Raw genomic sequence first — 12,601 nt, 5'->3', positions numbered from 1 at the left:
TTTCAGATCTCAACACTAACAAAAAGCCCATTCCCAAAATATGAAAAAAAAAAAACCCTAAACCAAAATTCATTTAGGGTGATCTGAAATGAGGATTTTTGAGGAACTTTGGAAAAAAAAGAAGGAAATGTAAAGACTGCCCTCTCAGGTCAAACCAAGGGTTTCTTGTGTTTTTTTTTTTTTTTAAGGTGTTCCATTTCCTTAGATTTTTCCACCTCTTTTTAAAGTGTTAGCTATTGTGAAAATTAAAATCTTTTCATTCAACCTTTACATAACCCTGAAACAAAGTGCTTTAATTACTCCAAAAATTTATATTTCTTTTTCAGCAGAGCAGATTTGCCGAATTTGACCCAGATGTGCAAACCGCTTTCATCTTCCAAAAAATACATTCTTGTCAAATAAACTATTTACATGAATGATTTACTCGGCTGTTTTCATTATTTTCCCAAGGTTTGTGAAAAAAGGAGACCACGGCTACGCCAATAAATTATTTTTAAGTACCCTCCAGGGTTTGTCAGAAGGGAAGACAAACATTTGCTGTATTTTCTGGAACCGTCTGCCCAGAACCTAAGGGAATGAGTCTGTTCTGGGATGTTTGGGGCCTTTGTAACTTTTTACTAATGGTTCCTTCAAACTACTATTCTGGTTGAACCAGCTTTGCAAAACAGATGCTATGTGAGGAGAGGAGCTTGCAGGGCAGATGCTATATGAGGTAAGGGTCTCTAGTCGGGCACCTCCCACTTGGTCTCAACCCGAATGGCAGCAGCCCCATCTTCCAAGCACCTGTCATATGAAAGCTGTCACCTGTTTGCTTTTACAAAGCCCTGGAAATACAGCAGGAATCAGAGGAATGGTTATTTGGGGTGTATTTCTGTATATACCAAAGGGAGGGAACCCAATGGAGCAAGGAAGGGACTGCACAGGTTGACAGGATCCAACAGGCAAAGCCCTAAAATTTTCACGGGTTCTGTTGTGCAAATAAACAAATACAAATAATTACGGGGGGTGAGGGACACCAGAGATGCCAGTGCCAAAGGAATGTGGGAAAGCTAGGAACGCTAGCAAACCTAGGAGGGTGAGACAGGAGTAACCCCCAACGGAGCTGAAGCACGTTTCTGCTCTTACCCCATCGACACTTCAGATTTACACACCGGAGGAGAAAATCAGAGCAGACTCTGACAGAGATGGAAAGGAAAACAAAAGCCAAGTCTCACTGCGGAAAAAGGAAAGCACTGACATGCACATCTCCGCCTGGAGAGAGAAGCAGGAGGATGTCCACACTGGAAGAGGTGTGCTAATGCATGAAAACAGGAGTGACACCAATGAGATTACTGTAAGAGGATTAAATGAAGGATGAAATGGGAACTCAAACTTCAGCCCAGCAACTGAACCAGTTACTGATGCAAGAGAAAAGTCTCCCTTTGTTGCTAAAAATTATCCACTTTCCAGATAAAGCAAGAACTTGGGTGGTGCTGGGAAGACCCAGAAGTGGATACCTCTCTTCTAGTATCAGCCTTTGATTTAAAGCTGAACAAACAACAGATGAGAAAGTTAACTTCTTAATCTTAAAATTAATTTTTAGCCATCAAATGTTTAATAACCTGAATTCCTCGTTACTGGAGCTAAGGAGCCAGAACAGTTTAAACTGATTGGTGCTCTGCACGTTGAAAACTCAAACCCAGGCAGGTATACAAGGGTAGCTGAGGCAGCGAGGATCAGACAGCAGAAAGATGTCAAGCAGCGGTAACACCTAGGATTTAAATCAAGTTAAACCCAAGGCCAGCAAGGCCTAGGACAAATCTGGGAAGGAGAAACCAAGCTACCAAGTAGGCTGGTCCTTTCTGAGCCTTCCTCCTTTCTACTTTCAAGGTTAAAACCCCAGATGGCGATTTTTGCCCCAGGCAGGAGGCAGACAGGATGGCGCTGAGCTGGGGAGGGCAGCCACATGGTGCTCTCCCTTCCCAGGCAGGCTGGAGTGCAACTGTGGGAAAGTTAGAACGGCTTGAAGACAGATGTTGCCTCTAGAGATTGCAGCCACACTGTTACTACACAGGCTCTGCTGTCCTGGCTGCCAGCTTCTCAGGCAGTTCCTGGGTCAGATATTTAGTCTCGCCTTGTTTTCCCCATTCCCTAGTAAACAATTGGCAGGTACAGTTGTTATTGGTGAAATATTGACAGTACACGGTTGTTAGCAGAAAGAGAGAGGGATGAGAAGGATGCAGAAGTCTCCATCAGACAGGGTGGCAGCCACAGGGAACAGCAACCAACGTGACCACTTAACTGCAGCTTCATCCCCTCGGTCACTGCGTGGCAGTGTTCCCTCTACACGGCCACCACCTGCCCTGCTCTCCAGCCAGCTCTGCCTGATATGCCCAAGTCTTAAGCTGAAGCCCATCTGTTCTGTGTCCCCACTATCCCCTTTAACAGATGGCTGCTTGTACGAGTTCTCACAACGCATCAGTTAGCATCACCAGCAAGTGCCATACAAACCTTCCTGATGACAAACTCCAGCTCAAGGGCCTGGTAGGCTGGATTCACAGATGCCTGAAGAGGGAGAAACAAGAAGGTTGATCAGTTGCCCTTGCCTTGAAAACCCCCTCCCCTGACACACATTCCAACAGAAAAGTTCTCCCAGGTACAAGCCACACTCAAAGCCTCTCCTCCAACACACAGAACTGAGCTCAGCAGCACAGGGATTTCGCTTTCAGCAGAAGAATTAGCCGAATCCTGTGTTTGCACAAAATAAAACAATCAAAAAAAGAGAAGAGATTTACATGAGGTCACATAGTCAAAACAGAGTTTCAGGAACATAAACCAGTCTTCCTGTCTTACAGGCAGACATTCAATCCACTAAACTGAAGACTCAAAACTCAAGTGTAAGCCAGGTTTCTTGATGGACAACCATGAAAACACCACCTTTCTCCTGTCCAACTCTCCACAGAAGCCGTATTGGCCACTGGAGTTGAGATCACTATTAGGTTCACACTGAGCCATGCTCATCCATGCTGTTACTGTGTCTTAGCAGACACTGGAATGAAGAAAATGGACTGGAAGGTAAGGTGCAGTCCTTACCACGGTGCAACATCTAAATAAGATGCATTTCGGTGAACGTGCCAGATCATGCTGTCAAATGAAAATTGGCTTTTGGGGATACGCAGCCTAGACTAGATTTTTAAGCAAGCATTTGCAACATGAAGCAACACAGGCCCTATTGAGAAGGGACCTCAATAGTTGGTAACTGTTTAGGACAGCAGCATGCTACATGAAAATGGTCCTACAGGCAAAAGCCCATCTTCTACCATCGGCTGCTACAAGCTAGTTCACAGCAGTCCATTTCTTGCTGCTCCTTCCTCTGCAGTCTGCTTTCCTGCATAGCGGAGGACAAAGATACAGAGAGTTTCAAATACTGGATTCAGTTATAGCCAACACGCTGGGTGAAAGCAAGGAACAAAGAGACAACAAACTTTACTCTCCGGTATTTCCTATTGCTTCTCTGTCTCCATTTCCTTTCCCAACAGACAGCTAATAACCCAGACACCGCAGACTCCTTACCAGGATGATTCCTGCCTGGGCAGTTGCAAACTGCATGAGAACCCACTCGTACTGGTTGGGACCCCACATTCCCAGCCGGTCTCCCTTCTTCAGGCCAAGAGCCAGAAGCCCAGCTGCTGCCTGGTCCACCTGTAAAACACCAGACAAGAGCCTGAGGATCACACACAGGATGCAGTGGGGGATATTCATCTCCACGCACTGCTTTCTGGGGAAAAAGCATGGCCTTTGCAACTGAAATCGGACAGAATGTACCTCTGCTGCACAGTCTGCCAGCCTACCGCTGCGGCAGCACCACCTTCCGAGTCACAGAGCACAGACCAGCCCCTGCTTAGCAGGTTGGCTGAAAGCATAAAAATAACAAGTGCAGAACAACACAACAAAGAAGGAAGGAAACCAAACCAGGCAATTATGTACAAATAGCTGCAAATTAATCCTCGCCCGAAGACCATCTAGCGTCTAGCTCCTCATGAACTTAACTTAGGACTAAGCCTTACCCATATGCTGGGCCTCTCTACACGGTTGGATCCGCCTCCGTTCTGGCATATTGCTTACTTCAAAAAGGACTCAGGTGAGGAAAACTGTATCAAGAGATTTTGGACCAGTCTGGGGTTCCTATCCTCATTAACTTGAATTCAGCCACTATATTAACATGACCACTTTTTTTTTTTTTTTTTTTTGGCAAGATGGTGTGTTCCAGGTGTGCAGGTGTGTGCATCAATATTCTGAGGTATTCAGGAAAAGGTTTTACAGTTTTGTTACGTTCTCAAACGAGTATATGAAATCTACATTGTAGGAGACGTGACTGTAAGGAACAGCTACTCTCTGATTTAGTTGTGGATTATAGCCTACTTGTTAAAACTAGGGTGAACAGCTAATCTTATTTATCTGAACAGATGTAACCAAAACGCTAGCAAATCTAAAAAAAAAACCAAACAATTCTTCCTTTCCAAGATTGTATCATACATTTAATAGAAACTTTCCAGGCAGTTAGCCTTGAAATAGTGCCCCTCCATTCAGAATACAGATAAACATGTATTTGTATGTAACACGCACACATACATAGACACACATAGATACACCCACACACGTTTTTTGCATATGATATTGAGACCACTCCTTGACTTGGTTCAGCTGCCTTTGTGCTTGGACTTAGAAACCTCCACACACTTAGGACCGCTGACAGTCAGAGCAGAGTGACTAACCCAAGAGCTGGAGCCTACTCCAGTGGGGAAAAACACGATGACTCAGCCTGTAACACATCAGATAGGGGTGATAATTTTTAAGTATGCACGCTCATTCTGGGACATACAGCAAGCATTTTACATATACTGCCTTCTCCCTTTGATCTTGAGACTCTAAGGAGGACAAAGGTAGCACACACCCATCGGCGTGTGCTGGGGAGGTGCTGTTGCCTTCTGCTCGGGGCCAGGATAAAGATCCGCGGACAGCAAACCCCACTCCTGAGCTGAATGATGAAACCATTTTCCATGTCTTCATCACTCCTGCTACTGCCATTACCCAGCTGCCTGGGCTCTCTGAGGGGCAAACCAGGCACTCACCTCCTCTTTGAACTGAGCAAACGTCTTCCGAACCCCATCTCGGCAGAAGACCAAGGCATCACGGTCAGGAAACCGCTCGACAGTCTCCTCCAGGCACTGGCCCATGGTTTTGTTGAGAAGGGGAATGTCTGAGGTCCCCTGGACATAGCTGTTGGTCACCCTGTGAGAAGCAGAGGGCACCCCTGTGTGCAGGGCACTGTGAAAGAAAGGGAGAAGAGTCTATTTTTTAATATAGCCCACCAATGCAATTCTCCCCATCTGGAAGGATGATACTGCCTACAGCACCAGGAGCACTCAATGCACATCCCCACACCAGTGGGAACCACAGGCAGCCGCTTCAGCAAGTCAGGATCAGACCTCCAAAAGCACTTGAAAGCACATGCAGCAGCCTGGGGGCCACTGGGCCTGTGGACAGCCTTGGTAACCCCAGTGCACCCACCTGGACCTGCCCACACCAGCAGGCAGCACAGGCAGAGCCTCCATTCCTCTGCTGGAAACCAGGACTCTGCTCACTGATGGGGAAGGAGCTTGCACCAGCCCTGCAGACCGGGCACAGCCTGGTCTTACAGTCAGTCACCTGGGGTGAAAACTACCTGGACATTTTGGGATATCTGGACAGATTATGGACTCTGCAGTTTACAAGAGATGGCAAGTGGGATCGGTCTTTCTGCGATATTAAAAAGTGCAAATAAGTCGGAAGGAACTGAATCAAAACAGTTTGTACGGAAATTCCTCCAACCGGCTTCTCTCTCCTGAAAAGAGCAAATGACTCAGAGAGAAAGAGAAAGTTAAAATTAAATCAGAGATCAGTCTCCAAAGCGGTCTGCAAAAAGTCATCTAACTTAGAAGAGTTCAAAGAAGCTGAGCTGTAACCAAGAGGCATTTGCAAAGTAATGGTCTGTGCATACAACAGCAAGCGGGCTGTACGTGCTTTACTCCCTCTGCCAGCTAGACTGCAAAGAGTTTACGGTACTGAAGACAGCATCAGTAAGAGGAGCTACCAGGGAGGTGAGCAGGGAGACGTGCAGGGGCCATAATACAGCAGGCTCACAGGGCGAAAGGAGGCTACACCCACTGCAAACACCGGACAGGAGGGGACGAGGAGAGCAGGGAGGTGTTTCAGCAGAGCACCACCTGGGCAGGAATGGCACGACCAGGTCCTTGAGAGCAGCACAGAGACATTGTGCTGGAGGCCAAGCTGGAGAGGCAACAGAGGAGAGGCAGCAATGAGAAGGTGTGGGCAGGGCAGTAGGGAAGGTCATTTTAAAATCATTAAGGCTTTCACTGAGGTCTGATCATCAGTGGAAATGCAGCAACCTCCCCTCAAACCGCAGCTCCAGACCATCCCAGCGCTGCAGCTCTTGCCCCAGTTTCTCTCTCCACCTCCTCCTGCCTCTCTCTGCCCCAGCAGCCACCCCTGCCATGCTGCCCCCCTCCCGGGCAGCCCCCCACCTTCCCTGTCCCTCCTCACTTCTCCCCTGCCTCCCTCTGTGCTCTCAGCTCCTCCACTCCCACCTTAGGAGATGACCAAGAAGGACAGGGTTAAGCGACACTTGTGGGGTGCCCAGCTTGGAGGCAGTGCCCTGTGTTTGCAGATTCAGTGTATAACGGGGGGATCCCCGCCTTAGAGAGGAAAACTAGATCCGCCTGAACTTAGTTTTCCCCCATTCATTACAGGGTCAATATTCTGCAAAGACTCGGTGCTGTTTACCACAAAAGATTTGTTTTCCTGCCCATGAGATCCAAAACCTCACACCTCACATGAAGTTACTTCCTCGGGGGGGGGGGGGGGGGAGTTCAGCCTCGAGAGAAGCACTTAAGAAGATTTTACCTTCTGGGGAAAGTTTTGCTCCGAGAGCCGAGCGAATGGTCTGACCCTCTTTCCCTCACTGCTTTCTGGCAGATGGAGGGTTGTGCAACCCCACCAACTCTGTTCAGGCATCCCTCGTAGCAGAGCTCTTGGGCAACCCTCATCAAGGCTGGAGGGCTGCCCAAGGAGGAGGGAGGACAAGTACTAAACTGAATCGTCTTTTATTGTTTGAAATCCCCTGGGCAAGGCACATAGATAAGCTAGGAGATGAAAGCAAGCTCTGCAGAAGAAAAGCCTTTATAAACACAGGTTATACAACATAAAGGTTGAGACAGCTCTCCCTAACGCAAGGGAAGGATGAATGCTCCAGGGAAAGCGCTAAGAGCCACTGCAGCCGCAGCCACTCGCTGTGTGAAACGGTGCCCGGAGAAGCTGCTGCCCCGTTGCCGTAGGGTGGCCTCAGCCAAGCAGCTCCCGCCGCTCACGCAGGCAGATGAGGAAACCACAGGCCGTTTGCAAAAGTGGCTAAGGAAGACAACCCCACTCACGTGACTCTAAAGCCAAGACGCCTCCAGCTTCAGCAGAGCCTGTCCCTAAACACTCTGCTTTTCCCCGAGGCACAGGGAGAGGTCTGGGCTCACTCCCGCAGCCTGAGAAGGGCTGGAGTGGCCAGAGAGCAGCTGCTGATCCAGTTGTGGAAGAGGTAAGAGCCCTTTCCCTGAGCACCGTATCAGGTGTTACTGGGAGCCGAGCAGGCTTGGCACTGGGCTGGAGCGGGAGCAAGTAAACACAAGCATTTCACAGACTGCACAGCTCCTCTGGGGATACCACCCCAGGAACTCATTAGTAAAAAATTTGGGCCGACACATTGTTCTACCACATGATTAAAAAACAAAAAACAAAACCCCACCACAAAAAAAAAAAAAAAAAAGAAAAAGGACCGGAGAGGGGAAGGAAAATAATTAGAAAATTCAGATTGTGAGAAAATTCAATCAAAATCCAAAATGTCCAACTGAAACAGTCTCCTGCTCTCTGCAGTCAGCCTTCAAGAGGTACTTGCACAACCCTGCATTACTAATGGAAAGGGTGACATTTTACACTGTCATGTGCGGGCAAAGCACTAGTCAGACCAGGCTTTCTGGTCTTACTCTCTCAATTTTTTCCAGGCCTGAAGAGCCGAAGAGCTTCACTGACCTTGCGTGAACCCGACTTTCACACTACATGCAAGAGGTGCAAAGCCAGAGCCACCTCTACTCTTCATGGCTACAGCTTCCTCCCTATCCCCAAACATGGGGATGAAAGAGCATCAAAGAGCAGTAAAAGATGTCTTTATAAAGCGAAAATATTGCTGGTTCCCCTCACAGTGTGAAAACACACACACCTTGCATTCACATCTTCAAATGAAAGCACCAGCAGCTTTGAAATTAGGGCCTAAGATATTTCATGGTCACAATCCAGGGTCACTAACTCCTCTGAAAGCACTTGCTCACACGGTTTCTTTAAATACATTAAAGAAAGCAAAATTTACAGCTGTCATCTGCTTCGAGCTTCCTGAATTCTGGTCTGGCGTTCGCACGTGCTTCGGCATTTCTGTATGACTTATCTCCCGGCCGTGGCAGAAGTGAAAAGTGTGGGATACAACACAGCAGGCTGTGGGAAGCACTGGGGGTCAGGAATGGAAGGAATGAGGCAGATTACAAGATACATTCATTACCAGTAGCATCACGCTGGGAATAATGTAGGGCTGGTCTCCCTCCCGCCTATAGCCAACAGCAAGCGTATATATCTGATCCGAAAGAATGTATCAAGAGACCTCTACAAAGAAAGCGTTCAAAGGATTTAGAAATAATCTTTTTGCTCATTTTTGTTCCAGAAAACAAGTAATTCACTCTCCACCTCTTCCTATGAAGCATTTAGTACTGCTGGAAACAAAACAGGACGAATGGTCTGATGGTTTGATCTTACAGCAGCTCTCATTTCCCTGCCTCAGCTGGAAGACAGCAAATAAAACTCTGCTTGCTCTCGGGTCTCAGTGCAGACTGTTAAACACTGCTCTTAGAGAGCGCATGCCTTCTGTTGGCAACACATTCCAGCAGCAAGGCAGCCCGCTGCCTGCAAACGAGCCAGCCTCAGCACCCGGCTGCTCCCGCAAAACGCCGTAACCCTGGAGCTCAGCAGCGCAACTGAACGGAGAAACATCCGAGACCTGGGAAAACGCATCCCCTCCCCATCTCCCGCGAAAGGCAGGCAAGCCAGCCGAGCACTGGCAGAGCCAGAAAGCACTCCGGCCCGACAGCAGCGAGCAGAAGCGATCAGAGGCAAGCACTCTGCACTAATCCTAGGAGCACTTTGTATTTATCTCTGAACAGCCCCAACTAACACTTGATGGTTGTTGATACAAGAAAATCAGCTTCATTTTTCACCTTTAACTCTTCACCAGTCTCTATAGAAATTATCAGAAGGGGTGAGAGACAAACACAAGGCAAAGGCATCAGCGTATCCTCCTGTGCCCTACGACAAGTGGACACGCAAGCTCCTGCTTTGCAGTGGTGAAGGACATCGACCTGACCTGTGGTGCCATCCCCTCTGCACGTGGATGAAAAGCCCTGCCCTCTCAGGGCTTGGGAACTGTCCTGGCTGCAGAGCTCATGCTCAGAGAGGTTCCCAGACTCCCTAGCCAGTTCCTTTGTCCATGGACATCTACCAGAAGCTTCTTTCCCCAAAGTAAGAGCTTTCAGGTCTTTTATGTTACACAACTGCAATAAAACGGTGGTGAAAGTTAACCCTGCTCTATCCTTACCTCTTCTTTAGTCTTTAAAACAACCCTGTTGACTAAAGAGTTAACCAGGTTCTGATTACCTTTTTTTGTTTGCTTTGGTCTGAGGAAGGATCAAGTCTCCCAGCATTCAGACTCCAACTGCAGCAGACTTTTTGGTTACATTTTCCACTGCACCTCTCTCCCCTCTGCACACTTACAGCCAAAAGGATAAATACTGCTTAACAAGTTTAATAAACTTTAATAATATTACTAGAAAGAGTTTACTCCTCTAAATACACTGTCTTTTCCTTCAAGCACTTTGTGTTCCTGTCCCTCAGTTGCACTCACAATTCTGGGCTGGAGTCCAAACTGCAGCAAACTCTCTCTTGTGCCTCCGTTCTGATCCTGTTTCCTAGAACCGATTCCAAGACGGCATTCTTGGCTCCAGCCGCACACATGGGCTTCAGCCACTCACTCCTAATCTCAACCCAGCTGAAAAGAAACACCCGGACCCTGTGTGTGGAAAAACAAGGGCTGCTCCCCACAGTTCTTGGGGAATTGCTCCCTGGAAGTTGTACCTCCCAGTGAGTATCCAGTGTGGAGTACCAACTAATCCTTCAAAGCCTTTCCCAAAGCCAGTTGCTTTCCTGCTGCTGTTCTTTCCCATGAATGTGCTCCAAGAGGCAGCACTGAAGAAAAGCAAGGCAAAGAACTGCCCTGACCCCCCAAACCCCAGTGCCCCCACCACCACCCAGCTGCACCACAGGAGGAGGGGGACAGTGCCCGATGAAGCCCACAAGTCAGAGCGCTGAAGGAGGACGAGGAATCCGTTTGGTACATTTCATGTTACTGCAATCAGGACGGAGCGGCTGCACAAAGAAAGTTCAGCCCTGGGCACACATTCACATCCCTCCGCAGGCTGCACGGTGCTCGTCCCTGGTCCTGGTCCCCTCCCAGGCCAGGGGGGCAGACCCAGGGGATACAGCCTGTCTTCTGCCACTTTGGAGGGGTTTTAGGGGAGCCAAGGGACAGCAACACACACTGAGAGCGAAACCTCCAGCTGAAATTGCCCTCCCTGCATGCGGCTGCCCACCTGGCCGGACACCTACGTGGCGCTGCAGCTGCCCTGTAGCTGCTGTCCCACATCACACGTGGCCTCCATCCCCTACACCCTCAGTCCCCACAGCCCTCCATCCCCTATAGCCCCCATCCCCTAGAGCCCATTGCTCCCTATGCCTTATAACCCCCATCGCTCTATCCCCTGCTATGGTATCCTGTCCTCTACAGCCTCCCTTCCTCAGTCCCCACAGCCCCCCATCCCCTCTCACCCATGGCCCCCTGTCTCCTATAGCCCCTCATCCTCAGTCTCTACAGCCTTCCATCTCCTCTCACCCACAGCCCCCTGTTCCCTACAGTCCTCTATCCCCTTTAACCCCCCATCTCCTCTCACCCATGGGCCCCTATCCCCTACAGCCCTCCATACCCTATAGCCCCCTCATCCCCTCTTACCCACGGCCCCCTATCCCCTATAGCCCCCTATAGCTCCCCATCTCCTGTCCCCACAGCCTCTCCCCTACAGCACCCTGTCCCCTACAGCCCTCCACCTCTATAGCCCCCCATCCCCTCTCACCCATGGCCCTCTAGTCCCCTCTAGCCCCCTATAGCTCCCCACCTCCTGTCGCTACAGCCCCCCACCCCCTCCAGCCCCCAGCCCGTCTCCCTCACAGCCCCCCATCCCTATAGCCCCCCATCCCCTCTCATCCATGACACCCTGTCCCCTATAGCCCCCCCATCCTCTGTCTCTACAGCCTTCCATCTCCTCTCACCCACAGCCCCCTGTCCCCTACAGCCCCCCACACCCTATAGCCCCCCCATCCTCTCTCATCCACAGCCCCCTATCCCCTATAGCCCCCACCACACTTTCCATCCCCTCTCCCCTACAGCACGCTGTTCTCTACAGCCCTCTACCCCTATAGCCCCCCATCCCCTCTCACCCACGGCCCCCTAGTCCCCTATAGCCCCCTATAGCTCCCCATCCCCCTCTCACTCACGGCCCCCTAGTCCCCTATAGCCCCCTATAGCTCCCCATCTCCTGTCCCCACAGCCCTCCACTCCCTATAGCCCCCCCATCTCCTCCCCCCCACGACCCCCTGTCGCCACAACCCCCCGCCCCCTCCAGCCCCCATCCCCTCTCCCCCACAGCCCCCCATCCCCTCTCACTCACGGCCCCCTAGTCCCCTATAGGCCCCTATAGCTCCCCATCTGCTGTCCCCGCAGCCCTTCACTCCCTATAGCCCCCCATCTCCTCCCCCCCACGACCCCCTGTCGCCACAACCCCCCGCCCCCTCCAGCCCCCATCCCCTCTCCCCCACAGCCCCCCATCCCCTCTCACTCACGGCCCCCTAGTCCCCTATAGCCCCCTATAACTCCCCATCTGCTGTCCCCACAGCCCTCCACTCCCTATAGCCCCCCATCCCTTCCCCCCCACGACCCCCTGTCCCCACAGCCTCCTGCCCCCTCCAGCCCCCATCCCCTCTCCCCCACGGCCCCCCATCCCCTCTCACTCACGGCCCCCTAGTCCCCTATAGCCCCCTATAGCTCCCCATCTGCTGTCCCCACAGCCCTCCACTCCCTATAGCCCCCCATCCCCTCCCCCCCACGACCCCCTGTCCCCACAGCCTCCCGCCCCCTCCAGCCCCCATCCCCTCTCCCCCACGGCCCCCCGGCCCCCCACAGCCCCCCTCTCCCCGTCCCTACCTGCCCGGCGGGGCTCCCCGCCGCCCGCCCGCCCGGCGCAGGAGGGGCAGCCCGCGGCGGGGCAGCGCTACCAGCCGCACCGTGGCCATGCCTGCGGCGGCGGCAGGAACCGGCAGCCCGCTCTGCCCCGGCCCGGCCCGGCCCGGCCCGGCCCGCCGCTCGATA

General features: G+C 51.1%; 1 protein-coding gene across 2 annotated transcripts in view; it reads right to left on the bottom strand.

Moving 5' to 3' along the window:
* ACSF2 (acyl-CoA synthetase family member 2) overlaps positions 1-12,525 on the bottom strand; it is a 38,637-nt gene extending 26,112 nt beyond the window's left edge. The window contains exons 1-4 of one of the 2 annotated variants that reach the window (XM_086473571.1): positions 12,437-12,525; positions 5,112-5,307; positions 3,553-3,681; positions 2,491-2,544 (exon numbers count right to left, since the gene is read on the bottom strand). In XM_086473571.1, coding sequence (XP_086329697.1) covers positions 2,491-2,544; positions 3,553-3,681; positions 5,112-5,307; positions 12,437-12,525 — 468 coding nt within the window. The remainder of the gene's footprint in view (positions 1-2,490; positions 2,545-3,552; positions 3,682-5,111; positions 5,308-12,436) is intronic. The other variant, XM_086473572.1, reaches the window with a different exon arrangement.
* Positions 12,526-12,601: the final 76 nt, after the last annotated feature.

The sequence above is a fragment of the Leptosomus discolor genome, chromosome 15 (genome assembly GCF_034619465.1).
Source record: "Leptosomus discolor isolate bLepDis1 chromosome 15, bLepDis1.hap2, whole genome shotgun sequence".
NCBI classification, from domain to species: Eukaryota; Metazoa; Chordata; class Aves; order Leptosomiformes; family Leptosomidae; genus Leptosomus; species Leptosomus discolor.
The sequence above is the reverse complement of the archived record's forward strand: the minus strand, read 5'-3'. Positions and strand labels throughout refer to the sequence as shown.